Source organism: Bos indicus x Bos taurus, chromosome 16, assembly GCF_003369695.1.
Source record: "Bos indicus x Bos taurus breed Angus x Brahman F1 hybrid chromosome 16, Bos_hybrid_MaternalHap_v2.0, whole genome shotgun sequence".
Taxonomy (NCBI): Eukaryota; Metazoa; Chordata; class Mammalia; order Artiodactyla; family Bovidae; genus Bos; species Bos indicus x Bos taurus.
Window position 1 is genome coordinate 50,134,683 of NC_040091.1, and position 25,543 is coordinate 50,160,225.

At 49.6% G+C, this 25,543-nt stretch overlaps 1 protein-coding gene and 1 pseudogene across 5 annotated transcripts in view; both read left to right on the plus strand.

The window, feature by feature from the left end:
* CFAP74 (cilia and flagella associated protein 74) overlaps positions 1-25,543 on the plus strand; it is an 89,360-nt gene that overhangs the window by 60,526 nt on the left and 3,291 nt on the right. For all 5 annotated transcript variants that reach the window (XM_027565161.1, XM_027565159.1, XM_027565162.1 and 2 more), the window contains exons 22-32: positions 2,823-2,944; positions 4,824-4,952; positions 5,160-5,247; positions 5,754-5,927; positions 7,267-7,400; positions 21,988-22,264; positions 23,219-23,317; positions 24,145-24,284; positions 24,940-25,074; positions 25,220-25,329; positions 25,464-25,519. In XM_027565161.1, the coding sequence (XP_027420962.1) occupies positions 2,823-2,944; positions 4,824-4,952; positions 5,160-5,247; positions 5,754-5,927; positions 7,267-7,400; positions 21,988-22,264; positions 23,219-23,317; positions 24,145-24,284; positions 24,940-25,074; positions 25,220-25,329; positions 25,464-25,519 (1,464 nt within the window). The remainder of the gene's footprint in view (positions 1-2,822; positions 2,945-4,823; positions 4,953-5,159; positions 5,248-5,753; positions 5,928-7,266; positions 7,401-21,987; positions 22,265-23,218; positions 23,318-24,144; positions 24,285-24,939; positions 25,075-25,219; positions 25,330-25,463; positions 25,520-25,543) is intronic.
* LOC113906685 lies at positions 21,447-21,800 on the plus strand (annotated as a pseudogene).

Consider the following 25,543-nt stretch of genomic DNA (forward strand, 5'->3'; position numbering starts at 1 on the left):
TCTTCCATTAGTTGTATTGACTATCCATTTTATGATATTATTTCCTCACTTTCAATTTTCTTGTTTTGGTTGGTTTAATCAAGTTGCTACTTATTCCTTTTCTTCCTGTTATTTGGAAATTCTACTTTCCATTCCATGAACAGTCCCCTCCACTTTCAGCCCCCAAATCCCACATGACTTGCTACTTCTTAAATGGAAGAGGAAAACCCTCCAGGACAGACTGTGCCCAGCAGGACACTCGGCCAGCACTTCCTTATGACCGAAATACAGTGTGACATTGTGTCCGTCTTACTGACCCTCTTTCTTGGCCTTCAGTGTCTCCATAACACTTAAGTTTCACTGGAATTATTAGAATCTCCTCTGAACCTGCTGCCACTGCTTTAGGAGTTCTGACCTGACACCATGGTCCATGTTTCCGGGCAGGTGATCTCTTTCCAGCTGTGACCAGTTGATGCATCTGTGCTCACTGCACTGTCCTCTCCTCACTGCTTCGGAAGTCTCTGCTCTGCCATGATTCCTATTCAGCGGCCAGAGATTTGAGACAAGACACTCATTTGTTTGAACAGAAACCCCAAGGAATGGGACGTGCCCTACAGTACCCCATAGTGTTCCACAATACTCACACTGCCCCCTGTCAGTAGTACCAATTGGAGTTCCACAGAGCCTCAGAGAACCCTACAGGACCCCATGGAGCCCCCTGGTACCCTACAGGACCCCACAGAGCCCCTGCTCTGTGACGGGAAGGAACACGGGCCAGTGCTGGGTAACCGACCACTCAAGAGAGGACAGCCTGGCTGGGGCTGTGACTTTGAATCAAGCATGTGCCAGCCCATGGGGGCCCTGCTGAGTGAGGCAGGCAGTGAACACCTTGACTGCTCCCCACGCACTGACCTCTCCCAACCAGAACTGGGGACACACACGCAGCCACTGTGCAGCTCTCAGCCTCCTTGGGTGAGCAGGGGTATGGGCTCCCCATCCTGCCTGCCTGTTTTCCTGAGACCAGGCCCCTTATGACAGGTCTGGAATCTGCCAGCCTGCAGCCCCTTCCCATCCAGGGGTCTGGGGGCACTGCTGCCATCTTCCCATGAGGACAGCCCCCCTCCCATGTCCAGGCCTCTCTTTCCCACCCTGCTGGCTCTGCTGTAGATGGGGGCTTCCTTGCCCTCCTTCGTGGAAGTCTGAACTCCGAGGCCTGGGTCTTTCTTCACCCTCATTTGTCACGTGTCACCCCCTGAGTCCATCTGCTCGCCTGGAGCTGATTCAGGTGCTGGCAAGACCGGCCTCTCTGTGACCTGCCTGGCCCTGCCGCCAGGATGCTGCTTGGGGCCTCTGAGCCTCTCAGCCACTGCCCCAGCCCACCCCTGCTGCCTCTGACAGAAGAGGTTGCCTTTGTCCTCAAACCCTCTCCCAACTGCCCCAGCAGCTCCATCTCCCTGGACCTGCTTTCTGTTTATTCTGTCTGGTCTGTCTCTGGCCCTGGAAATGGGCTGTGTTTCAGTGACCCAGTGGCCTCGGATCTGGTCCAGCTGTGTTCTGAGGTCACAGTCCTGCAGGTGGTAGGAAGGAACGCCCCCCACACAGTCTTGTGGGTTGGCGGTCCCTGGCGCTACCCTGGGGGGGCTGCTGTGCACACACTCACCTGGCAAGACACCCACAAAGCCCAGCTCTGAGACCAGGACTCGGGGTCTGACTGCAGGGAGAAGCACCTCTGTGTCTGGGCCCTTGAGAGACCTGAGCTTCCATCTGTGTTGACCATGTGCACAGCCTGTGTGACACACGATTTTGTAGCAAAAGGGTTTTTCTAAACCGCTAAAAATGTGGATATTTAGGAAGCTGCATGACACGTTTGTGAAAACCCATTGTACAAGTCTACCTTCTCATGTTTAAAAATTTTGAAAATAAACAGGATTATTTAAATTATATGATGTGGGGACCTCCCTGGTGGTCCAGTGGTTAAGAATCCACCTTCCAATGCAGGGAGTGTGGGGTTTGACCCTTGATCAGGGAACTAAAATCTCACATGCCTCGTGGCCAAAAAAAACACACCAAAACATAAAACAGAAGCAATAAATCCAATTGTAACAAATCCAATAAAGACTTTTTAAAATAATTATATGACGTGAAGGACTTCCCTGGTTAGGAAGTTCAGTGGTTAGGATGCTGAGCTCTCACTGCCAATGTTCAGTTCCTAGTCAGGGAACTAAGATCCCACATGCCTCAGAGCATGATCCAAAAATAAACAGAGCTCTGCTCATTAACAACAAAAAAAAAATGATCTAATGTGAAAACTGCCATAGATCTCAAAAACATGGTTAGTTTAATTTTTTTTTAATATTTATTTGGCTGCAACAGGTCTTAATTGTGGCATGTGAGATCTAGTTCTCTGACCAGGGATCCAACCCGGATCCCCCACACTGGGAGTGCATAATCTTGCCACTGGACCACCAGGGAAGTCCCAATGGCCAGTGTAATTATTAACCTTCCAATACTTGTAACAGCTGGGACTTCCCAGGTGGCACTAGCGGTAAAGAACCCGCCTGCCAGTGCAGGAGATGCAAGAGACAGGTTCTGTCCCTGGGTTTAGAAGATCCCCTGGGGAAGGCCATGGCAAACCACTCCAGTATTCTTGCCTGGAGAAAATCCCATAGACAAAGGAGCCTGGCGGACTACAGTCCTTGGGGTTGCACAGAGTCAGACACGACTGGGCACATGGTACTTTTAGGAATTACAGATCATGCTCTGAGCTCTGTGTTAGCGCTCACAAGCACTGTCTGCTCTGCTGATGAACATGCGTGTTATTGGATTTTCGTGTTCAAATTCAGTTATATTTCAAAGTCGTCGGCGTGGCTATCGATGTGCCTGTCTGGGTGCCAAAGCCCAACGTAGACCTGAAGATCTGCATGTATGATCGGCTGTACCAGGACTCGATCCTCGTCCACACGCGGTGAGCCCTGGCTGGGTGAGATCCGATACCTCAAGGTGGGGGTCTCCAGGGATTGCCCTGAGAGCCCACTGGGACCCCAGAGCTGTCATAGGATGGAAGCCTGAGGGTCAGCGTCAGACAGAGGCTGACAGTTGCTGGGCTGCTGGCCTTGAAAATGGAAGAGGGGCCACAAACCAAGGGACGTGGCATCTCCAGAAACCAGAAAAGCCAGGAGAGCGTTCTCTGTGGAGCCTCCGGGGGAACCAGCCCTGCCTGCAGCTGGGTTTCAGCCCTGGGACACGGTGTCTGGACCTGACTTCCAGGACCGTGAGGATAAATCGGTGTCATCACCCCTGTCTGTGGGGGGATCGGCACCCCGCACACCAGGTCAGGCCCCTCGCAGACACAGACAGAAGAGGGGGCTGGTCCTCTGAAGGAACATGGGTAGAGTTCTGAGAAAAGAAGCATGTTTCATTCACAGAGCTTTGCAAGGGTGTCCAGACACCACGGTTGTCATTTCTTTTTTACTCTCCCTTTCTTTTTTTTTTTAACTAAAGTTCAATTAAGTGGAAAAAAGAGGCAAACCCAACAGTTAGAGCTTAGTGGATCTTCACTAACCAAACACACCTGTACTTGGCCAGCTGCTGTACCCAGGGTCCTGCTTCTCTCCGGAAGTGGGGGCGATGTCAGCCTGGGTGCAATTAGGCTGGCACCTGCCGGCTGCTGGGTCCCCAGATGTCAGTGCTGCAAACATCAGGTGACCTGCTTTTCCCGGAGGCTGGGGTCTCGGAGCAGGTTTCAGATGGATTGTTTGGGAAACCAGGGTTTAACAGGGTCTGGTCAGTTTACCTCAATGCAAAGTGTGTCCACCCCTGGGGTGGATGGGGGGACACGGAGCACGGGAGCTCTGCTTTCTCAGCCTGTCCCCTGAGGCACGCACTCGACCTCTTAGGTTTGTTGAATGATTTTAGAATTCAATGTTATTACCAGTTTTATGGGTACAGAGGTAGCAAGGGAGTGAGTTCACAAAGACCCTGGTTGTAGTTGCCTGAGGGGAACCCAGCCACAGCAGAAACCAGGGTGGGAGGGCCCAGTCTGAACACCTTTCATGGTAGGGGACATTCAGTGCTGGGTGACACTGGGGCCAGAGGTCAAAGTTGAGAGAAGAGAGACCTTCCTTTGCAATCTCAGGAGCCCATGGGTCACTCAGGGTCCCGATCGGCCCTGGGTTCCCCATGCAGAGGGACTGTGAGAATCACCCCGGGCGGTTAAGGAGACACCGGGAGGCCTGAGAGGCTCTGGACCATGGCCTGGGGTCCCTGATGGCCCAGGGGCGGTCTCCTTAACAGGCCTAGGGCAGCTCACCCACTGCCTCTCTTTCTGGAGACTGGAGAGCAGGTGGGGAGGGGGTGTCCTAATGGGGCTGTGGCCCACGTGGTTGACTGGGGGCACGCCTGGCTTTCTCCGGCTGGTCCTGAGTTGAAAGCAAGGACAAAAATTGGGGAAGCTGCCGTCACCAAGGCCAAGGCCTGGCCACCTGGGGCCTCCTGAGCGTCCTGCAAGAGAGCCTGTGCCTGAGTGGGGAATGGCAGAACTCCAGGAGGAACAGGGCCCCCTCTCCCTGACCCCCGGCCTGTGAGGCGCTTCCCAGAAAACACTCAGGTTCTAAAAACCGACCAGGGCGACTTTCAGTTGTGATGTTTTTATTTGTAAGGATTCCTCAGCCAATGTCATTTCAGGAAAACCTGCCCCTGTGAGCAGGGCTCTGAAGCCTGTCCGACAGTGGGGCTGGAGGGTGGGGGCTGTGCCCGGCAGGGCTGTGCCTGGAGGGGGTGCACTGGGCCCTGTGGGGCAAGGACTGACCTCAAGTCGCTGTCCGGCCCTCCCTTGGATGCTGCAGGTCGAAGGCCGCGTTGCGCCTAAAGTTCGAGGTGTGCAAGGAGCTGCGGGGCCACGTGGAGCTCCTGCCTGAGACTGGCTACATCCAGGCCCTGTCGTCCTACTCAGTGCAGCTCAAGTTCCTGCCCAGGTGATGTGCCCAGCAGGGCGCCGCTCCTCCCGGGTCGGGGGGAGGGGGGGGGGGCGGTCCTGAGTCACAGCAGGAAGCCAACCCCAGGCTCCCGTATTTCTGATCTTCTGTGTACCCCATGACTCTGGCACCCTCACAGTTGAGCCTTTTGTCATTTCTCAAATATAAAGGGGAAAAGAACATTCAAGTGCCCCCTGTCTCTTGCAGACACTCCCTCCCAGAAGATGCAGGGAAGTATTTTGACAAGGAGACCAGGGTTCTGGAGGCCCCGATGACTATCCGGGTGGCTGACCAGGTCTGTGTGGGGCTCATCTGGATGCCGGGCACCCTGGGGGAGCAGAGCTGTTCTGGCCTGGCTCTTGGAGCCCATCTTCACCGGCCTCCGGTCTTGCCCTAGCAGCCCCTGCACAGGGGAGACAGAGGGAGGGGCTTGTGGATCCAAGAGGCCCCAGTGCTGTCCTGGGTGGGCGGGGCTGTCCCCGGGACACCCAGACCCTCGTGTTCCTACAATCCAGACCCAGGTGTCCAGGGTGTGCACATCCTCGGTACACATGTCATCATGTGAGTTCACAATGCACCGACAAGCAGATGCACAGATGCACATGTGTGTGCACACATACCCTCCGGCCCACTGCCCCCCTGTGCTGCCCATGCCATGCTGAGGCCAACAGGAAGCAGATGTGTCCGTGAAAGGTGCAGAGTCAGCCGCCAGCTCACAGCAGGACCGGGGTTCTTCTCAGTTTTGGAGACATTTCCCTAACTGACCGCAATGACCTAATGGCCCTGCCCTCTGCACTTCAGATCAAACCCGTGGGGTTTACTGTCCATGCTGTAGTCACCACCTCGGACCTGGAGCTCAGCCCCGCAGGGCTGGACTTTGGCTACTGTACCATCTACGAGGCCATCAGGACCCAAATCAGCCTCTGCAATCATTCCCTCCTGCCCCAGGAGTTTGGGTTCGTTGGACTCCCCAAGGTACCTCGCTCATGTGGTCAGAGTGGGAGGTACTGGGCAGTGAGGGACGAGGGGCTGCTACCCTGAGTCCTGGTGCCTGGCCAGGCCTCACCCACCTGCAGACTCCACGCTCACTCCCAGGGACCTCAGCCAGGGTATCTGGCTGTCCCCACCTCAACCTGCCCCTCTCGAGCTCTCTCCACCTGCTGCATGCACAGCACCCAGAGTTCTCTCCCCTCCCTCCCTCCTGAGACTCTGGCCTGCCTGGCCCTGCAGGGCAGCCAAGAGAGGCCCAGGCCTGGCTTCCCTCAGTCCTCCGGGCTGCCCCACCAGAGACCCATTGTCTACCCCCATGTATGCAGACACACTCACATACTCACCTGTGCTCACATGCATGCACACACATTCATATACTCACATACACCTGTGCTTACATGCATGTACACACATAGCCCTGTGCTCACATGCACACACACAAACTCACATACACCTGTGTTCACATACATGTACACACTCATACACACACTCATACACCTGTGCTCACATGCATGTACACACTCATACACACACTCATACACCTGTGCTCACATTCATGTATGCACTCATACACACTCATACATGTGTTCTCATATGCACACACACTCATATACTCACACCTGTGTTCACACACATGTACACACTCAATACACAGCCTCATACACCTGTGCTCACATGCATGCACACACATTCATATACTCACATACACCAGTGCTTACATGCATGTACACACATAGCCCTGTGCTCACATGCACACACACAAACTCACATATACCTGTGCTCACATGCATGCACGCACTCATACACACACTCATACACCTGTGCTCACATGCATGTACACACATAGCCTTGTGCTCACATGTACACACACATACTCACATACACCTGTGCTCACATGCATGCACACATATATACACTCACATACACCTATGCTCACATTCATGTATGCACTCATACACACTCATACATGTGTTCTCATATGCACACACTCATATACTCACAACTGTGTTCACACGCATGTACACACTCAGTACACAGCCTCATACACCTGTGCTCACATGCATGCACACACACTCATACACACATAGACACACATACCTGTGCTCACATGCATGCAGACACACATAAACACACCACCCTCTCACTTGCACACATGATCACATACACAGAGACAGACTCACACCCACGTAATGCATTTACACACATGTCACCAGACACACATTTGTTTGTGCTCTGCCACACTCCCATCCACGTTGCTCCCCGTGGCACTCCCTGGAAGGTCACCTCATTTTCGCTTTGCCATCCATGGTCTTCCTTTTGCCAGTTTGTGGACATCCAGCCCAACGACGGGTTCGGGACAATCCTGCCACTGGAAACGCTACAGCTTGATGTGATCTTTCAGCCCACCAAGGCCAAGGAGTACAACTTTGAGCTCATCTGCAAGTCAGAGATTAATCGGTGAGCCTGACAGGAGTGCAGGGCCTGGGCAGCCAGCTGGGAGTGGCAGCCCCTGGCTAGCCAGGCTGACTACAGGGCTGGGCGGCAGTAGCAACCTCAGAGAGCTCTGACCTAGGTCTGCACACCTGGGTCCAGGCCCACCTTGCAGGTGTGTGAGATGTGCACATGTGTGCATGCACCTGTGAGCATGCATGAGTGTGCAGAGCATCCCCTGGGCACAAGCCCCACCTGCCCTTATGCACTGTGTGATGGGCTGGTCCCCGGCCTCCGTGTCCACCCTGAGAACTGGGGCTGAGAAGGCAGGGAGCAGGGGGAAATGGACTAGACGACAGGGTCTGGCACGAGGGCCAGCTCTTGCTGATTCTCAATCATCAGCCTCCAGGGAGGAACATGCTGGGACACCCTCCTGGTGTCAGGCCAACCCCTCGTGGAGCCAGCCCACCTGTCCCCTCCTTCCCTTCCTCTCCTGTCTGCTCTTTGGTCCTGGCTGGGGGCCTGGCAGCCCTGGGGCATGGGGTGGAGGGAGGGTTAGCACCCTCCGGCCAGGTGAGTGGCTGAGGGGAAGCTGGAAGGGGTCTACAGGTGGTGATTTTAAGGAGCCAGTGCAGAGCGAGAACCCCTGGAGGAAACCCAGGTACAGGCTCTGCCCAGCTGCAGCCCCCCCACCCGCCTTTCCCCTCAGCTCTAGTGACCCACCCTGGGCTGGGCCCCTCTTGGGCTTGTTCACAACTCTCAGCCTCTGGAAAATAGCCCCATGAGAAAGGATGGTTGAAAAATAATCTCAGTGCCCAGAATGGGCTCCAGCCTATGGCAGAAGCTCCTTAGATGTCTGTCGATTGAATGAGTATTTAATTTTCTTCAAGAACTACCTACAAGTAAATTGAAATTTCCAAAAGCTTATCCAAGAGCCACCTTGGAAAGGCTAGCAATGGTAAAACTGTGAGGCCTCAGGGAATAAAGCAGTGATCGGGAGTCCAGAGAGACCCAGTGGCACACACACCCCCACCCCACTGCCCCCCACAGAGCATGGCTGCCCATGGGCTCCCAGACCTGAGAGCTGGACCCGTGCCCAGCACTGCCGCCTGAGCACCGGCCACAAGCATGACCCCGTCCTGACTCCTTACCTCCACTCGCACAGCTAAGTCATCAGTAAGGCCTGTTGGCTCTACCTTGAAGACTGAGCTGAATCGCCCCACCCCTACCTGGATGCCAGGGCTCTAAAGCCCGCGTTCTGCCTCCCCTCCCCTAGGCCCTCCGCCACAGCCCCCAGCCGCTGGAAACGTGTCCGTGCGGCCCACCTGCGAAGGACACTGAGTTTGGCACAGGTCCCCAGCAGGTTTCTGTGTAAGCCCGAGTTCTCATCGCCCATTGCTTAGTGTCTAGGAGGGGAGTTGCCAGGTCACAACGTCAGTTTCTTTTCAATTTTATGTTCTCCCCCATAACGTCCGGGTGTCTGGCTGCTGCACCCCTTCCAGCTGTGGGTAATGTCAGGTTTCCTTGTCTGCTGGATGGAGAGGCATCCTCAGAGGTGTGTGACAGTGTCTCACTAACTCGTGTTTCCAACGACTGACAGCTTGGAGCTTATTTGCCATCCGTGTATCTTTTTAGTGAGAAGTATTTTTAGGTCTTTTGTCTATTTTTTAAAATCAGGGTTTTTATGGAGTTTTGAGTGTTATTTATATACTCTGATAGAAGTTTCTTGTCAGATTTGCAAAAAATTTCCCTGGTGGCTTGTCTCAATCTCTTCACACTGTCTTCTCGTAAAGCAAAAATTTTTAACTTTGAGTGATTGGGAAAGAAATACATCAAGACTGTATATTTTCACCCTGCTTATTAAACTTATATGCAGAGTTCAGTTCAGTTTGTCTGTTGCCCCTTCTCCTCCTGCCTTCAATCTTTCCCAGCATCAGGGTCTTTTCCAGTGAGTCAGTTCTTCGCATCAGGTGCCCAAAGTATTGGAGCTTCAGCTTCAGCATCAGTCCATCCAATGAATATTCAGGACTGATTTCCTTTAGGATTGACTGGTTTGATCTCATACATCATGCAAAATGCTGGACTGGATGAAGCACAAGCTGGAATCAAGATTGCCTCAATATACAGATGACACTACCCTTATGGCAGAAAGCGAAGAGGAACTAAAGAGCCTCTTGATGAAGGTGACAGAGGAGAGTGAAAAAGCTGGCTTAAAACTCAACATTCAAAACACAAAAATCATAACATCTGGTCCCATCACTTCATGGCAAATAGATGCAGAAACAATGGAAACAGTGAGCGACTTTATTTTCTTGGGCTCCAAAATCATTGCAGATGGTGACTGCAGCCACACAATTAAAAGACGCTTCCTTCTTGGAAAAGAAGCTATGACAAACCTAGACAACATATTAAAAAAATAGAGACATTACTTTGCCAACAAAAGTCCATATAGTCAAAGCTATGGCTTTTCCAGCAGCCATATGAGGAGCTGGATGTAAAGAAGGCTGAATGCCAAAGAATTGATGCTTTTGAGCTGTGGTGTTGGAGAAGACTCTTGAGAGTCCTTTGGACTGCAAGGAGATAAAACCAGTCAATCCCAAAGAAAATCAGTCCTGAATATTCATTGGAAGGACTGATGCTGAAGCTAAAGCTCCAATACTTAGGCCACCTGAAGTGAAGCGCCAACTCACTGGAAGAGACCTTGATGCTGGGAAAGACTGAGGGAAAGAGGAGAAGGGAGGGAAAGAGGAGAAGGGGCTGACAGAGGATGAGAGGGTTGGATGGCATCACTGACTCAATGGAAATGAGTTTGAGCAAACTCCGGGAAATGATAAAGGACAGGGAAGCCTGGCGTGCTGCAGTCCATGGGGTTGTAAAGAGTTGGACATGACTGACTGAATAACAAGTCCCCTTTATCAACTTTTTGTTTTTGGATCTTGAGTTTGGTATCATATCTAAGAATGTTTTTCCCTAACCTAAAGTCACAAAGGTTTCTTATAAAACTTTTACAAATTTACATCTTACTTGTGCATTTATGTTTTACTTTGATGAATCATTGCATCAGGTGTGAGATACAGCATGAAGCTAAAGGGCTTCCAGTCACTCCAGCGGCATCACTGAGACAGTAGCAGAGGGCAGAGCCCACCCCCCAAACTGGGGAAACTCTGCACAGCCTTTACACCTGAAAGTCTATTTACCTGAAAAAACCTTTTATTTCCTGAGTACCTTAAATACTAACACATTAGCGTATCCACTCTCTTCTGGAATAAAATGTGTCTGTACCAGTCTGATGGCAACCCAGTATTTAAGGGACCTACTTCTTCATAGAGAAATCAAGGGAATTCCAGAAAAACATCTACTTCTGCTTCATTGACTAAAGCCTTTGACTGTGTGGATCGCAACAAACTGTGGAAAATTCTTAAAGAGAGAGGAGACCAGACCACGTTACTTGCCTCCTAAGAAACCTGTATGCAAGTCAAGAAGTAAAGAACCAGACATGGAATAATGGACTGGTCCAAAATTAGGAAAGAAGTACATCAAGGCTGTATATTGTCACCCTGCTCATGCAGAGTACATCATTCAAAATGGCAGGCTGGATGAAGCTCAAGCTAGAATCAACATTGCCAGGAGAAATATCAGTAATCTCAGATATGCAAATGACACCACCCTAATGTCAGAAAACAAACAGAAACTAAAGAGCCTCTTGATGAAAGTGAAAGAGGAACGTGAAAAAGCTGGCTTGAAATTCAACAGTCAAAAAACTAAGATCATGGCATTCAGTCCCATCACTTCATGGCAAATCAGTTCAGTTCAGTTCAGTCACTCAGTCGTGTCCGACTCTTTGCGACCCCATGAACTGCAGCTCACCAGGCCTCCCTGTCCATCACCAACTCCCGGAGTTCACTCAACTCACGTCCATCGAGTCAATGATGCCATCCAGTCATCTCATCCTCTGTCGTCCCCTTCTCCTTCTGCCCTCAATCCCTCCCAGCATCAAGGTCTTTTCCAATGAGTCAACTCTTCATGAGGTGGCCAAAGTACTGGAGTTTCAGCTTTAGCATCATTCCTTCCAAAGAACACCCAGGGCTGATGTCCTTCAGAATGGACTGGTTGGATCTTCTTGCAGTCCAAGGGACTCTCAAGAGTCTTCTCCAACACCACAGTTCAAAGGCATCAATTCTTCAGCACTCACTTTCTTCACAGTCCAACTCTCACATCCATACATGACCACTGGAAAAACCATAGCCTTGACGAGACGGACCTTTGTTGGCAAAGTAATGTCTTTGCTTTTGAATATGCTATCTGGGTTCGTCATAACTTTCCTTCCAAGGAGTAAGCGTCTTTTAATTTCATGGCTGCAATCACCATCTGCAGTGATTTTGGAGCCCAAAAAAACAAAGTCTGACACTGTTTCCACTGTTTCTCCATCTATTTCCCATGAAGTGATGGGACCAGATGCCATGATCTTCGTTTTCTGAATGTTGAGCTTTAAGCCAACTTTTTCACTCTCCTCTTTCACTTTCATCAAGAGGCTTTTGAGTTCCTCTTCACTTTCTGCCATATGAGTGGTGTCATCTACATATCTGAGGTTATCGATATTTCTCCTGGCAATCTTGATTCCAGCTTGTGCTTCTTCCAGCCCAGCGTTTCTCATGATGTACTCTGCATATAAGTTAAATAAGCAGGGTGACAATATACAGCCTTGATGTACTCCTTTTCCTATTTGGAACCAGTCTGTTGTTCCATGTCCAGTTCTAACTGTTGCTTCCTGACCTGCATATAGGTTTCTCAAGAGGCAGGTCAGGTGGCCTGGTATTCCCATCTCTTTCAGAATTTTCCACAGTTTATTGTGATCCACACAGTCAAAGGCTTTGGCATAGTGAATAAAGCAGAAATAGATGCTTTTCTGGAACTCTCTTGCTTTTTTGATGATCCAGCGGATGTTGGCAATTTGGTCACTGGTTCCTCTGCCTTTTCTAAAACCAGCTTGAAGTTCACAGTTCATGTATTGCTGAAGCCTGGCTTGTTGGATTTTGAGCATTACTTTACTAGCATGTGAGATGAGTGCAATTGTGAGGTAGTTTGAGCATTCTTTGGCATTGCCTTTCTTTGGGATTGGAATGAAAACTGACCTTTTCCAGTCCTGTGGCCACTGCTGAGTTTTCCAAATTTGCTGGCATATTGAGTGCAGCACTTTCACAGCATCATCTTTCAGGATTTGAAAGAGCTCAACTGGAATTCCATCACCTCCACTAGCTTTGTTTGTAGTGATGCTTTCTAAGGCCCACTTGACTTCACATTCCAGGATGTCTGGCTCTAGGTGAGTGATCACACCATCATGATTATCTTGGTCATGAAGATCTTTTTTGTACAGTTCTTCTGTGTATTCTTGCCACCTCTTCTTACTATCTTCTGCTTCTGTTACATCCATACTATTTCTGTCCTTTATCAAGCCCATCTTTGCATGAAATGTTCCCTTGGTATCTCTAATTTTCTTGAAGAGCTCTCTAGTCTTTCCCATTCTGTTGTTTTCCTCTATTTATTTGCATTGATCACTGAGGAAGGCTTTCTTATCTCTTCTTGCTATTCTTTGGAACTCTGCATTCAGATGCTTATATCTTTCCTTTTCTCCTTTGCTTTTTGCTTCTCTTCTTTTCACAGCTATTTGTAAGGCCTCCCCAGACAGCCATTTTGCTTTTTTGCATTTCTTTTCCATGGGGGTGATCTTGATCCCTGTCTCCTGTACAATGTCACGAACCTCCATCCATACTTCACCAGGCACTCTGTCTATCAGATCTAGTCCCTTAAATCTATTTCTCACTTCCACTGTATAATCATAAGGGATTTGATTTAGGTCATACCTGAATGGTCTAGTGGTTTTCCCTACTTTCTTCAATTTCAGTCTGAATTTGGCAATAAGGAGTTCATGATCTGAGCCACAGTCAGCTCCCAGTCTTGTTTTTGCTGACTGTATAGAGCTTCTCCATCTTTGGCTGCAAAGAATATAATCAATCTGATTTTGGTGATGACCATCTCATGATGTCCATGTGTAGAGTCTTCTCTTGTGTTGTTGGAAGAGGGTGTTTGCTATGACCAGTGCATTCTCTTGGCAAAACTCTGCTGCTGCTGCTGCTGCTGCTAAGTTGCTTCAGTCATGTCCAACTCTGTGCGAACCCAGAGACGGCAACCCACCAGGCTCCCCCGTCCCTGGGATTCTCCTGGCAAGAACACTGGAGTGGGTTGCCGTTTCCTTCTCCAATGTATGAAAGTGAAAAGTGAAAGTGAAGTCGCTCAGTGTGTCCGACTCTTCGCGACCCCATGGACTGCAGCCCACCAGGCTCCTTCATCCATGGGATTTTCCAGGCAAGAGTACTGGAGTGGGATGGGGAAAAAAATGGAAACAGTGACAGATTTCATTTTTCTTGGGCTCCAAAATCATTGTGGATGCTGATTGCAGCCATGAAATTAAAAGATGTTTGCTCCTTGGGAGAAAAGCTATGACAAACCTAGACAGCCTAGTAAAAAGCAGAGATATCACTTTGTCAACAAAGGTCCCTGTCATCAAAGCACTGTTTTTTCCACTGGTCAGGTATGGATATGAGAGTTGGAATGTAAAGAAGACTGAGCACTGAAGAATTGATGCTTTCGAACTATGGTGCTGGATAAGACTTTAGAGAGTCTTTTGGATATTAAGGAGGTCAAACCAGTCAACCCTAAAGGAAATCAATCCTGAATGTTCATTGGAAGGACTGATGCTGAAGCTGAAGCTCCAATCCTTTGGCCACCTGATGCGAAGAACGGACTCATTGGAAAAGACCCTGATGCTGGGAAAGATTGAGGGCAAGAGGAGAAGGGATAACAGACGATGAGATGGTTGGATGGCATCGTCGACTCAATGGATGTGAGTTTGAGCAAACTCTGGGAGATGGTGAAGGACAGGGCAGCCTGGTCTGCTGCAGTCCTTGGGGTTGTAAAGAGTCAGACACGACTGTGTGACTGAACAACAGCTTCTTATCTAAAATCCAGTAATTTTATAAGAACACACTTTGTGTTGGTTGTTATCAACTGATTTTCTCAGGTACATGGTGCTTTTCAAATCTTTTTTTTTTTAATTTCAGGAACACTTCCTAGAATTTTAGTCTTAAAACTTAAAACATTTGCTTTATTCTTGTCCTTTGGTTTTCCTCCTGGGAGCCTCCTGAAGTAAATATAATGACTTGTCTTGGCTTTGTTCACTTTTGCCACTTTTTCTTGGATCCTTTCCATCATTTTAAAAATACAGTTTCTTTATTATTTGGGCTTGTTGTGGAATCCGGAGTCTCAAACACACCTCAGAGGACACTCAGGACAGGGGAGTATGGTTTATTACACCAGCGGGTCCAAGGGGAATCAGTTCCCAACAAGTACCCTGATGTTTCTGAGAGGCCCAGTTTTATTACCCCCACCACCACCACCACATGACTGGTTACGTGTTAGCAACCTCTTTGTTGTATATGACTGAGTTTTACAACAAGTATGTGCTAGGAGAACAAACAATTAAGGTTAAAGTGGGGAGAGACAATGAGTATACATCAAGGGGGAATGTCTACATGGTTAACCTAACAGGGGCAGCCTGACCTCAACTACAAACTCTGTTTGCCATCTGTAGGGAGGGAAGTCTCCAGGAGACCTGGTTTTCATTAGCAACAGTTTTCCTCACTCTTGGGCAGGCTTCAGGCCCAGTTTACATCCTGTCTTTAAGATGGAGTCTCTCCTGCTTTCCTCACTCTGGCCCAAATATCCTTCGTTGTGGTATGTGGGATCTTCAATCTTCATTATGGCATGCACGATCTTTACTTGCGGCATGTGGGATCCAGCCCCCTTACCAGGGGTGGAACCCGGGCCGCCTGCTCTGGGAGCCTGAAGTCTTATCCACTGGATCACCAAGGAAGTCCCTCATCATTTTTTTAAATATTTCCACACTTATCTCTTCTTTCTCTTAAAGAATTATCTTCCGTGTTTCTTTATTCATGGCTCCCTTCTGAGTTTCTGTTTCTATATTTCTTTTATTTATAATCCTTTCCTGAGTCGTTTGTGGGTTTTTTTATTTTGGCCATACCACACAGTCTGTGGGATCTTAGCCCCTCAACCAGGGATCCAACTCTTCCTGCATTGGAAGCACAGAGTCCTAACCACCAGACTGCTGGGGAAGTCCCCTTTCCTAAATTTTAATCCCTCACTTCTGACTTCTTGAGATTCTGATCTGTTTTTTCATATGTTGTATTATTTTTTCAAGTCTGTTAAGCTCACTTTGAATGATCACATTGCAATTTTCAATTCTCTGTGGGCACATCTCTCTGGCGTGTTTTACTGTCTATATGAATTGTATTTATTCTGTTCCCTTTTTCTCTTTTAACAGCTTTATTTATGGTTTGATCTGGGTCCTTTCCCACTGCTCATTTTTGCAAATGGTAGCTTCTCAGCTGTGAGAGCCCAGTTCACACTTCCCTCCTTCATGGCTCTGGGGTGCCCTCTTCAGTATGTCGGGGTCAGCGACTTCCTTAGAGCCACCTCCTCTAAGCCCTCCCTTCTGTTTTCAGAAGATTCCAGAGCCAGCTTGCTGTACCCTCCACCCACAATAGTGGCTCTTACATTTTTATCATGTTTGCCTCCAGTTTCCCTTTGTTACAGAAATAGACGGTCTGCTTGCAGCAAGCGACGTGCGGACCTCCTCCCTCCCCAGAGCCTCCCACTGCCAGAATCCGCAGGGTCCTTCCGATTTCTGGGTGTCTGACTTTCACTTCCTAATGGCATATTTATTGTTTGTATGTATTCCTGGGGCTTCCCTGGTGGCTCAGACAGTAAAGAATCTGCCTGCATGCAGGAGACCTAAATTTATGTAAATGCAGGGTGACCAGCCAGGTCAGGCTGTCCAGGAAAGAGGGGTTCCCAGGATGTGGGACTTCAGCACTAACACCAGGGGAGCCGCAGGTGGCCAGGGTCGGGAGGGGGGGGTGTGACACCCCACATCGGTCACATGGGTGGTGTCAGACTCCACATAGCAATCTACATCTTGCTTCTGCTTTTCCCCCCAACTCGCTGGGAGTACCTGAACACGTGAACACATCTAAGGATTTGACTATGGACATGTTAAGTTGGAGGGCTGGTGAACCACCAAAAGTAGTGCTTAGCAGGAAGTTTCTAGCTCCAAATGCATATAAAGAAGAGGAGAGAGTGTGCAAAATCAATTATTTAACCTTCTGTTTCAAGAACTGGGAAGAGAGCACAGCAAATTAAACCCAAAGAAAGTAGAAGGAAAGAATGTAATAAAGATAACAGTGTAAATCAGCGAGTGAAATGAATCAAATATCCAAAAGAGAAAACAATAAAACTAAGAGTTTGTTCTAGAAATTAGTAAACTCATTACTCTTAGCAAGACCAATCAAGATTTTTTTTAAAGAGAGGGGGAAAAAAACACAAATTGCCAATCTCAGGTATGAAAGGGGACACGTCACAGAGCCTACAAATATCAGAAAGGTTAAAAAAAATGTTATGAACAACATTACACCAGTTAATGTGACAGTTTGGATATAATGGACAATTTTCTAAAAAACAAAAACTTACCAAAACTGACAGGGAGAAAAAGAGAAAATCTGAATAGTCCAACAACTATGAGGGAAATCAAATGCAAAGTTTAAACCCTCTTATAGAAACTTCCAGTTACAATAACTAGTAGGGATGTCCCTTCATGATCACAACCTTGTCATGGCAACGGGGCTTGCGTAACCCAGTGAAGCTCTGAGCCACATCGTGCAGGGCCACCCACGACACGTCAAAGCGAAGAGTTCTGACAAAATGCGGTCCACCAGCGGTGGGAATGGCAACACTCCAGTATTCTTGCCCTGAAAACCCCATGAACTGTATGCAAAGGCAAAACGATATGACGCCAGAAGATGAGCCCCCACATTCAAAGGTGTTCAATATGCTACTGGGGAAGAGCAGAGAAACAGCTCCAGAAAGAATGAAGCAGCTGAGCCAAAGTGGAAATGACACTCTGCTGTGGATGTATCTAGTGGTGAAAGTAAAGTCGGATGCTGTAAAGAACGATATTGCATAGGAACCGGGAATGTTTGGTCCACGAATCAAGGTAAATTGGATGTGGTCAAGCAGGAGATGGCAAGAATGAACATCAACATCTTAGGAATCAGTGAAATAAAATGGATAGGAATGGACACATTTAATTCTAAGACCACTATATCTACTACAGTGGGCAAGAATCCCTTAGAAGAAATGGAGTAGCCCTCACAGTCAACAAGAGTCTGAAATACAGTACTTGGGTGCAACCTCCAAAATGACAGAATGATCTCGGTTCGTTTCCAAAGCAAACCATTCAACATCACAGTAATCCAAGTCTATGCCTCAAACACTGATGCCAAAGAAGCTGAAGTTGACCAGTTCTGTGAAGCCCTACCAGACCTTCTAAAACTAACACACACCAAAAAGATGTCCTTTTCATCACAGGAGATTGGAAAAGTAGGAAATCAAGAGATACCTGGAGCAACAGGCAAGTTTGGCCTTAGAGTACAAAATGAAGCAGGAAAAAGGCTAACAGAACTTTGTCAAGCAAACACACTGGTAATAGGAAGCACTCTTTTCCAAAAACACAAGTGATGTCTCTACACATGGATATCACCAGATGGTCAATACCAAAATAAGATTGATTATATTCCTTTCAGCTGAAGATAGAGAAGCTCTATACAATCAGCAAGAACAAGGCCTGGAGTTGACTGTGGCTCAATTAGTTCAATTCAGTTCAGTCGTGTCGGTCTCTTTACGACCCTATGGACTGCAGGGCTCCAGGCTTCCCTGTCTATCACCAACTCCCGGAGCTTGCTCAAACTCTTGTCCATTGAGTCGGTGATGCCATCCAACCATCTCATCCTCTGTTGTCCCCTTCTCCTCCTGCCTTCAGTCTTTCCCGGCATCAGGATCTTTTCCAAAATGAGTCAGTTCTTTGCATCAGGTGGCCAAAGTATTGGAGCTTCAGCTTGAGCATCAGTCCTTCCAAAGAATATTCAGGACTAATTTCCTTTAGGACAGACTGGTTTGATCTCCTTGCAGTCCAAGGGACTCTCAAGACTCTTCATTACAGTTGAAAAGCATCAATTCTTCAGTGCTCAGCTTTCTTTATGGTCCAACTCTCACATCCATACATGACTACTGGAAAAAAACATAGCTTTGACTAGCGCAGATCATCAGCTCCTTATTGCAAAATTCAGACTTAAAAATTTAAGAAAGTAGGGAAAACCACTAGTCCATTCAGGTATGACCTAAATCAAATCCCTTATGTTTATAGAGTGGAAGTGACAAATAGATTCAAGGACTAGATCTGGTAGACACCATGCCTGAAGAACTATGGACAGAGGTTTGTAACACTGCACAGGAGGCAGTGACCAAAACCATCCAAAAGAAAAAGACATGCAAGAAGGCTAAGTGGTTGTCTGAGGAGGCTTTACAAATAGCTGAGAAAATAAGAGAAGCGAAAGGCCAAGTAGAAAGTGAAAGATATACCCAACTGAATGCAGAGTTCCAAAGCATAGCAAGGAGAGATAAGAAGGCCTTCTTAAATGAACAATGCAAAGAAATAGAGGAAAACAATAGAATGGGAAAGACTAGAGATCCCTTCAAGAAAATTGGAGATATCAAGGGCACATTTCTTGCAAGGATGGGCACAACAAAGGACAGAAACAATAAGGACCTAACAGAAGCAGAAGATATTAAGAAGGGGTGGCAAGAATACACAGAAGAATCATACAAAAAAGGCCCTAATGACCTGGATAACCATGATGATGTGGTCACCTAGAGCTGGACATCATGAAGTGTGAAGTCAAGTTGGCCTTAGGAAGCATTACTATAAACAAAGCTGGTGGAGGTGATGGAATTCCAGCTGAGCTATTTCAAATCCTAAATGATGATGCTGTTAAAGTGCTGCATTCAATATATCAGCAAATTTGGAAAATTCAGCAGTGGCCACCAGACTGGAAAAGGTCAGTTTTCATTCCAACCCCAAAGAAGAGCAATGCTGAAGAATGTTCAAACAACCAGATTGTTGCACTAATTTCTTATGCTCATAAGGTTATGCTCAAAATCCATCAAGCTAGGCTTCAGCAGTATGTAAACCAAGAACTTCTGGATGTGCAAGCTGAGTTTAGAAAAGGCAAAGGAACCAGAGATCAAATTGCCAGCATTCATTGGATCATAGAGAAAGCAAGGGAATTCCAGGAAAACATAAACTGGAAAATTCTTAAAGACATGGGAATACCAGACCACCTTACCTGTCTCCTGAGAAACCTGTATGTGGCTCAAGAAGAAACAGAACCAGACACAAAACAACTGAATGGTTCAAAATTGGGAAAATTGAGTACGTCAAGGCTGTATATTGTCACTCTGCTTATTTAACCTGTATGCAGAGTACGTCATGCAAAATGCTGGGCTGGACAACTTGGAAGCTGGAATCAAGATTGCCAGGAGAAATATCAACAATCTCAGATGTCCAGATGATACCACTGTAACGACAGAAAGTGAAGAGGAACTAAAGAGCCTCTTGAAGAAAGTGAAAGAGAGTGAAAAATCTGTCTTGTAACTCAACATTCAAAAAACTAAGATCATGGCATCTGGTCCCATCACTCACGGCAAATAGAAGGGGAAAAAGTGGAAGCAGTGATACATTCTCTTGAATTCCCAAATCACTGAAGACAGTGACTGCAGCCATGAAATTAAAAGTTGCTTGGTTGCTCCTTGGAAGAAAAACTATGACCAACCTAGACAGCGTAGTAAAAAGCAGAGACATCATTTTGCCAATTAAGTTCCATATAGTCAAAGCTCTGATAGTTCCAGTAGTCATGTGCAGATGTGAGAGCTGGACCATAAAGAATGCTGAGCATCAAAGAACTGATGCTTTTCAACTGTCGTGCTGGAGAAGCCTCTTGAAAGTTCCTTGGACAGCAAAGAGATCAAACCAATCAATCCGAAAGGAAATCTACCCTGAATGTTAATTGGAAGGACTGATACTGAAGCTGAAGCTCCAATTCTTTGGCCACCCGACTCACTGGAAAAGACCCTGATGCTGGGAAAGATTTAAGGCAAAAGGAGAAGCGTGCAGGAGAGGATGGTTACATAGCATTACCGACTCAATGGACATGAATTTGAGCAAACTCCAGGAGATAGTGGAGGACAGAGGAGCTTGGCGTGCTGCAGTCCATGGGGTCGCAAAGTGTCAGACATGACTTAGCAACTGAACAACAACAAACAACTAAGGATGTAATGTTCAACATGCTAAATATAATTAGCCCTGCTTGTATGTTATACAGGAAAGGGAAGAGAGTAAATCCTAAGTATTCTCATCACAAAGGAAAAAATACTTATTTCTTTAATTTTGTATCTATGTGAGATGATGGATTTTCACTAAACTTACTGTGAATATCATTTCACAGTATATATGTCAAATCATTTTGCTGCACACCTCAAGCTAATGCAGAGCTGTGTGTCAATTACATCTCAATAAATCCTGGGCTCTAAAGCACAGGCTCAAATAGTTATGGCACACGGACCTAGTTGCTCCACAGTATGTGGGATCTTCCTGGACCAGGGATCAAACCCATATTTCCTGCGTGGACAGGTGGATTCTTTGCCACTGAACACCTAGGGAAGCTCTGTCATTTTATTTTTAAATGTCATGCATATGTTTGTGCTCAGTCGTGTCCAGCTCCTTGCAACTCCATGGACTGTAGCCCTCCAGGCTCCTCTGTCCATGGGATTCTCCAGGCAAGAATCCTGGAGTAGATGGCCATTTCCTTCTCCAGGGGACCTTCCCAACCCAGGAATCAAACCCATGTCTCTTGTGTCTCCTGCATTGCCAGGCAGATTCTTTACCACTGAGTTACCTGGGAAGCCCTTTTAAATATCACTGAATATTTAAGGAAATAAATCAGACACTTCCATTGCAACTGTTTAAACTTGTGATGAAAATTTTAATTATCCAGTTAAAATGTGCACAGGGGCCTCTTCAGTGGACAGCATCTAGAGGCATTCAGGATGGTGCAGCATCTGACATACCGTTGTAGGCTGCCCTACAATACAACCTCTAACAAAACCAGGCTGTCCTGAACCCCTGGTAATAGAATTGTTTACACTTAGACCAAGAAGGTTGGGAAGGCAACAAAATCCACATGTGGTGTGTGCCCAGGCCAACTTAGAGGCGTTCATGCTATGAGACCTAAAGTTCTCATGAGGTTGTCTGAAACGAAGAAATACGTCAGCTGAGCCTATGGTGGTTCCATGTGTACTAAATGTGTCCGTGACAGGATCAATCACGCTTTCCTTATCGAGGAGCAGAAGATCGTTGTGAGAGTATTGAAAGCATAAGCAGAGAGTCAGAAAGCTAAATAAAAAAATGAAGCATTTTTGAGTAATAAAAAATGTGCACAGGGGTAAATGGTATTTTGGAAATTGACTAAAACTCATGAATGGGGTTGGAAACAAAGCCTGTGACACCTGCTGTCCTGGTCCTGGGCGTCCTGTGTTGGAGGCCCCCTTGCTCAGCCCCTGGCTGAGCCCCTCATGCTGTCACTTCCAGGTGCTTCAAGCTGGCATGCCGGGCCGTGGGTGTCTACCCGCCCCTGGAGCTGTCCCACAACCAGATCAAGTTTGCAGCCACCTCCTTGTACGACACATCCGTGGCCACTCTGTACGTCATCAACTCCCACCTGAGCATGAACTCACTGACCCACTCAGTGCCCCGCATTGGCTCAGAGGACGCTTTTCCCGTGGGGCCCACGTCTTTTGAGTTCCTGCTGCCCCCAGATTCGCCCATCACCATCTCACCCCTGGTGGGCACCGTGTGGCCAGGAAAGGTAGGTGTGAGCCCCACAGGTGGGCTGTTGGTGGGGGGCAGGCCACCCCGGGGTGCCTGGTTCTGCCCACCCTGGACCACAGTGGTTCAACCAGACAACAGATGGTAGAGATCAACCTGGATCCTCATCAGAGCTGAGTGGGCCCTCCTGCCCTCTACCCAGCCCAGCCTGGCCCCAGAAGCGGGGCACCCAAAGGCATCTGACCCCACAGGCCCCTGGCTGGGGGCTCCATCATTTCAGACCAAGTGAGGGTGTAGAGCCCTGGATGTCACAGCAGATGGTCACAGAGGCTGCGCAGCACCTGGTCACCAGGAGCACAAGGTTTCCCACCTCTGCTCCTCCTGATGAAACAGAAAGAGCCAGGCCTCAAGGCAGGGACTCCCCGGGGCCCTCACAGCATCTCTGAGCTTACTTCCATGCCTTCATATGTGGGGGTGACAGCCACTGTGAGGGAACTGAGTGAGGATGGGCAGGGACATGCAGGCCCTGCAGTCACAGAAACGCATCGTAGTAAAGTGAGCAAATTAGGCTTAAGAAATGGTTCTTTTCTCCAAGGGAGTTACTGCAGCTGTTAAGAGCTTCCCCCTCACTCCCTTGCTGTGCTGAGCATGGGGGAGGCTACGGTGAGGGAGCTCTTGTGGGGCCCAGTGTCATCCTGGGGGTGGGCTGCCATTCCCCTCGTGGGGACAGATGGGTGGTGCAGGGACCACCCCCAGGTCTCAGAGCCTGAACATGAACCTTCCCTTCTCACTCATGCCCTGTGGGCTGCTACCCACTGTGGGCAGTGTGCCAGGTCCATCACAGGGACCCTCCCCCGACATGGTGAGAGGGGCCTGGTGATCATGCCTGCAGCCACCCAGCTTCCAGGGACAGAGATCAGGCAGGACCTCCCAGGAGGGCTCTTCTAAGCTAAGACCCCAACATGTCCGAGAGCATGAACCTTTCCCCCCACAGAGGTGCCTGGTCCGAGTGGCCTTCCGGCCAGTGCTGCCCAGCGAGCTGATCCACCAGGAGGCCTTCCAGGCCCTGAGCAGAAAAGCTGAGGTCAAATTGGTGCGTGGTGGGGAGGGGGCCAGGGGGGCTTGGAGCTGCCCGCTTTGTACGAGGCCCTTGCACAAAGGCTTGGGAACAAACACCCCCCCACCCCGCCTTGAGATTGGGGGCGCCCAGGGTTGGGGGGCAGGAGCCCTAGGAACACTTTACGGAGCATTAGGTGTGTTTTAAGAGGTTAGCACTTTTTCTTGGCAAAGGCCCTCCCTCCTCCCTTGAGAGCATCACCAGGCAGGGAAGAGCCCCAGATCCTGGTCCATCAGGGTGGCCTGGGAGGGTAGGCCAGGTCCTCTGTACTGCTCAGCAGAGGCTTGTGCTTACAGTGAAGGGGAACAGACAAAACATCAAAGGGCCTGTGAACCTGAGGGAGTTCAGGCCTGAAGAAGCAGCTGCCCCAGGCTCCTTCCCAGAAGGGGCATCCGATACAGCTGGGTAGTCATGACCCAGAGCCCCGTGCACCTGCTGCTGCCCTGGAGATGCGGGGGCCCCCAGCCGTTACTCCTCGGTGTCCAAGCACCCCTGCTATCACAGCACACCCAGAAGGAAGGGGCAGATGCCTTCAGCCTGCCAGAGGGCAGTGAGGCATGGGGGCAGGGAACAAGGGCAGGAACCCCCGTTTTGGCCAGCCCTCTGCCTCACCTTGTGCCTCCCCTTCCTGATGGGGAAGACAGACACTGGGGGTGGTGCATGAGCCCTCAGGGGTCTCCGCACCTGTCATCGGTCTCCCTTAAGGAGGTACTTGGGGTCTGGGTCCCGGGTTCCTGCCCTGGACAGTCTGCCAGCTCAGCAGGGTCCCAAGGGCAACACCACAGCCAGCCTCCCCCTGGCAGTCCCAAAAGGAGACGGTCACCCAGAGGAAGGACCAGCGGAGACCATCTTTCTCCATGCTGCGGCTGCAGAACCAAGACCGGCTGCTCCGGGCCTCAGCCTCCCAGCCCCCGGAGCTGCAGAAGGAGGACCTTGCATCCAGGTGGGCCCGAGAGAAGGCTGCCCCCACCTCCTGCCCCACGAGATGTCCCCCTATGCTCCAGGGCCTTATGACTGCAAGTCCAGAGCGCGGCTGGCTTTAGGCACAGCTGGAACCAGGAGCTGCCTTGAGGCCCCTCAGGTTCTGCTGTCCTGGGTATCTGCTCACCTCAGTTCCCCTGGGCCCAGGGTCCCTGTGAAAACTTTCAGTCCAGGGGCTGGGGGACGCTGAGCCCCTGACCCCCATGTTCCCAGCTCAGCAGCCCAGCCTCCCCAGTTGCCACATGAGCTCTGGGCAGCTCTGACAGGCTGGAGCCACTTGTCAGCCCTGGACCCTTGCTGTGGCCCCAGGAACTCGGTTGTCTGGTGGTGCTTGATGGGTACCCTGGGAGAGGAGAGGCCCCCACAGGGACCAGGGAAGGGATGCAAAAGCCAGACAAAGTCTGGCTGCAAAAGTCAGACAAAACCGTGACAACCACAGCCTGGGCCACAGCATGGCCCCCAGGCTGCCACCCCCACTGCCCCGTACCCTCCGGCCCAGGGCCCTGGGAAGCAGGTGTGGCCTTACAGATCCCTCCATGGAGGGCAGGGCACAGCCTCCTGGGTGCTGGGGGCAGTGTGGGACAGGGCATGAGTGCACCTTGCCGGTTCTGTTCCAGCTCTCAAGAGTACCAGTCGGCACAGGCCTCCCTGACCAGGTCTTTCCAGGGGAAGTTTGACAAGTTTGTGGTTCCCTGTGTTGTTGCTAGCGGCGACACCAAAGACAGGAAGGGGACAGAACCGCTGAGCTTCAGGTGCGGTGCTCTGGGCAGTGGGGTGGGGTGGTCACTCTCCCTGCCAACAGCCACCCAGATCCCGGTGGGGCCGGCTCAGGGTCTGGATGGGAGGGCAGGGCACATGGTTCCTGCCCTACCCTCAGCAAATCCCCGCCATTTCCAGTCCCCACAACACGCTGTACCTGGAGCTGTGGTGTCCAGCAGTGGCGCCGTCTATCGTGGTGACGTCCGACAAAGGCAAGACCATCATTAACTTCGGCGACATTGCTGCAGGTGTGTCCCGATCAGAGCCCAGCCCCCATGCACACCCCCACCCATCGGAGCCCAGCCCCCACGCACACCCCTTTTCACCTGGGCTCCCACACCCACCCCCAGGCCTGGGGCTGTGACCTGACCCCCCATTTCAGGACACCGGGGCATAAAGAAGGTCTCCATCCAGAACATCTCCCCTGAGGATCTCGACGTATCCTGCCCACGCCGTCCAGGC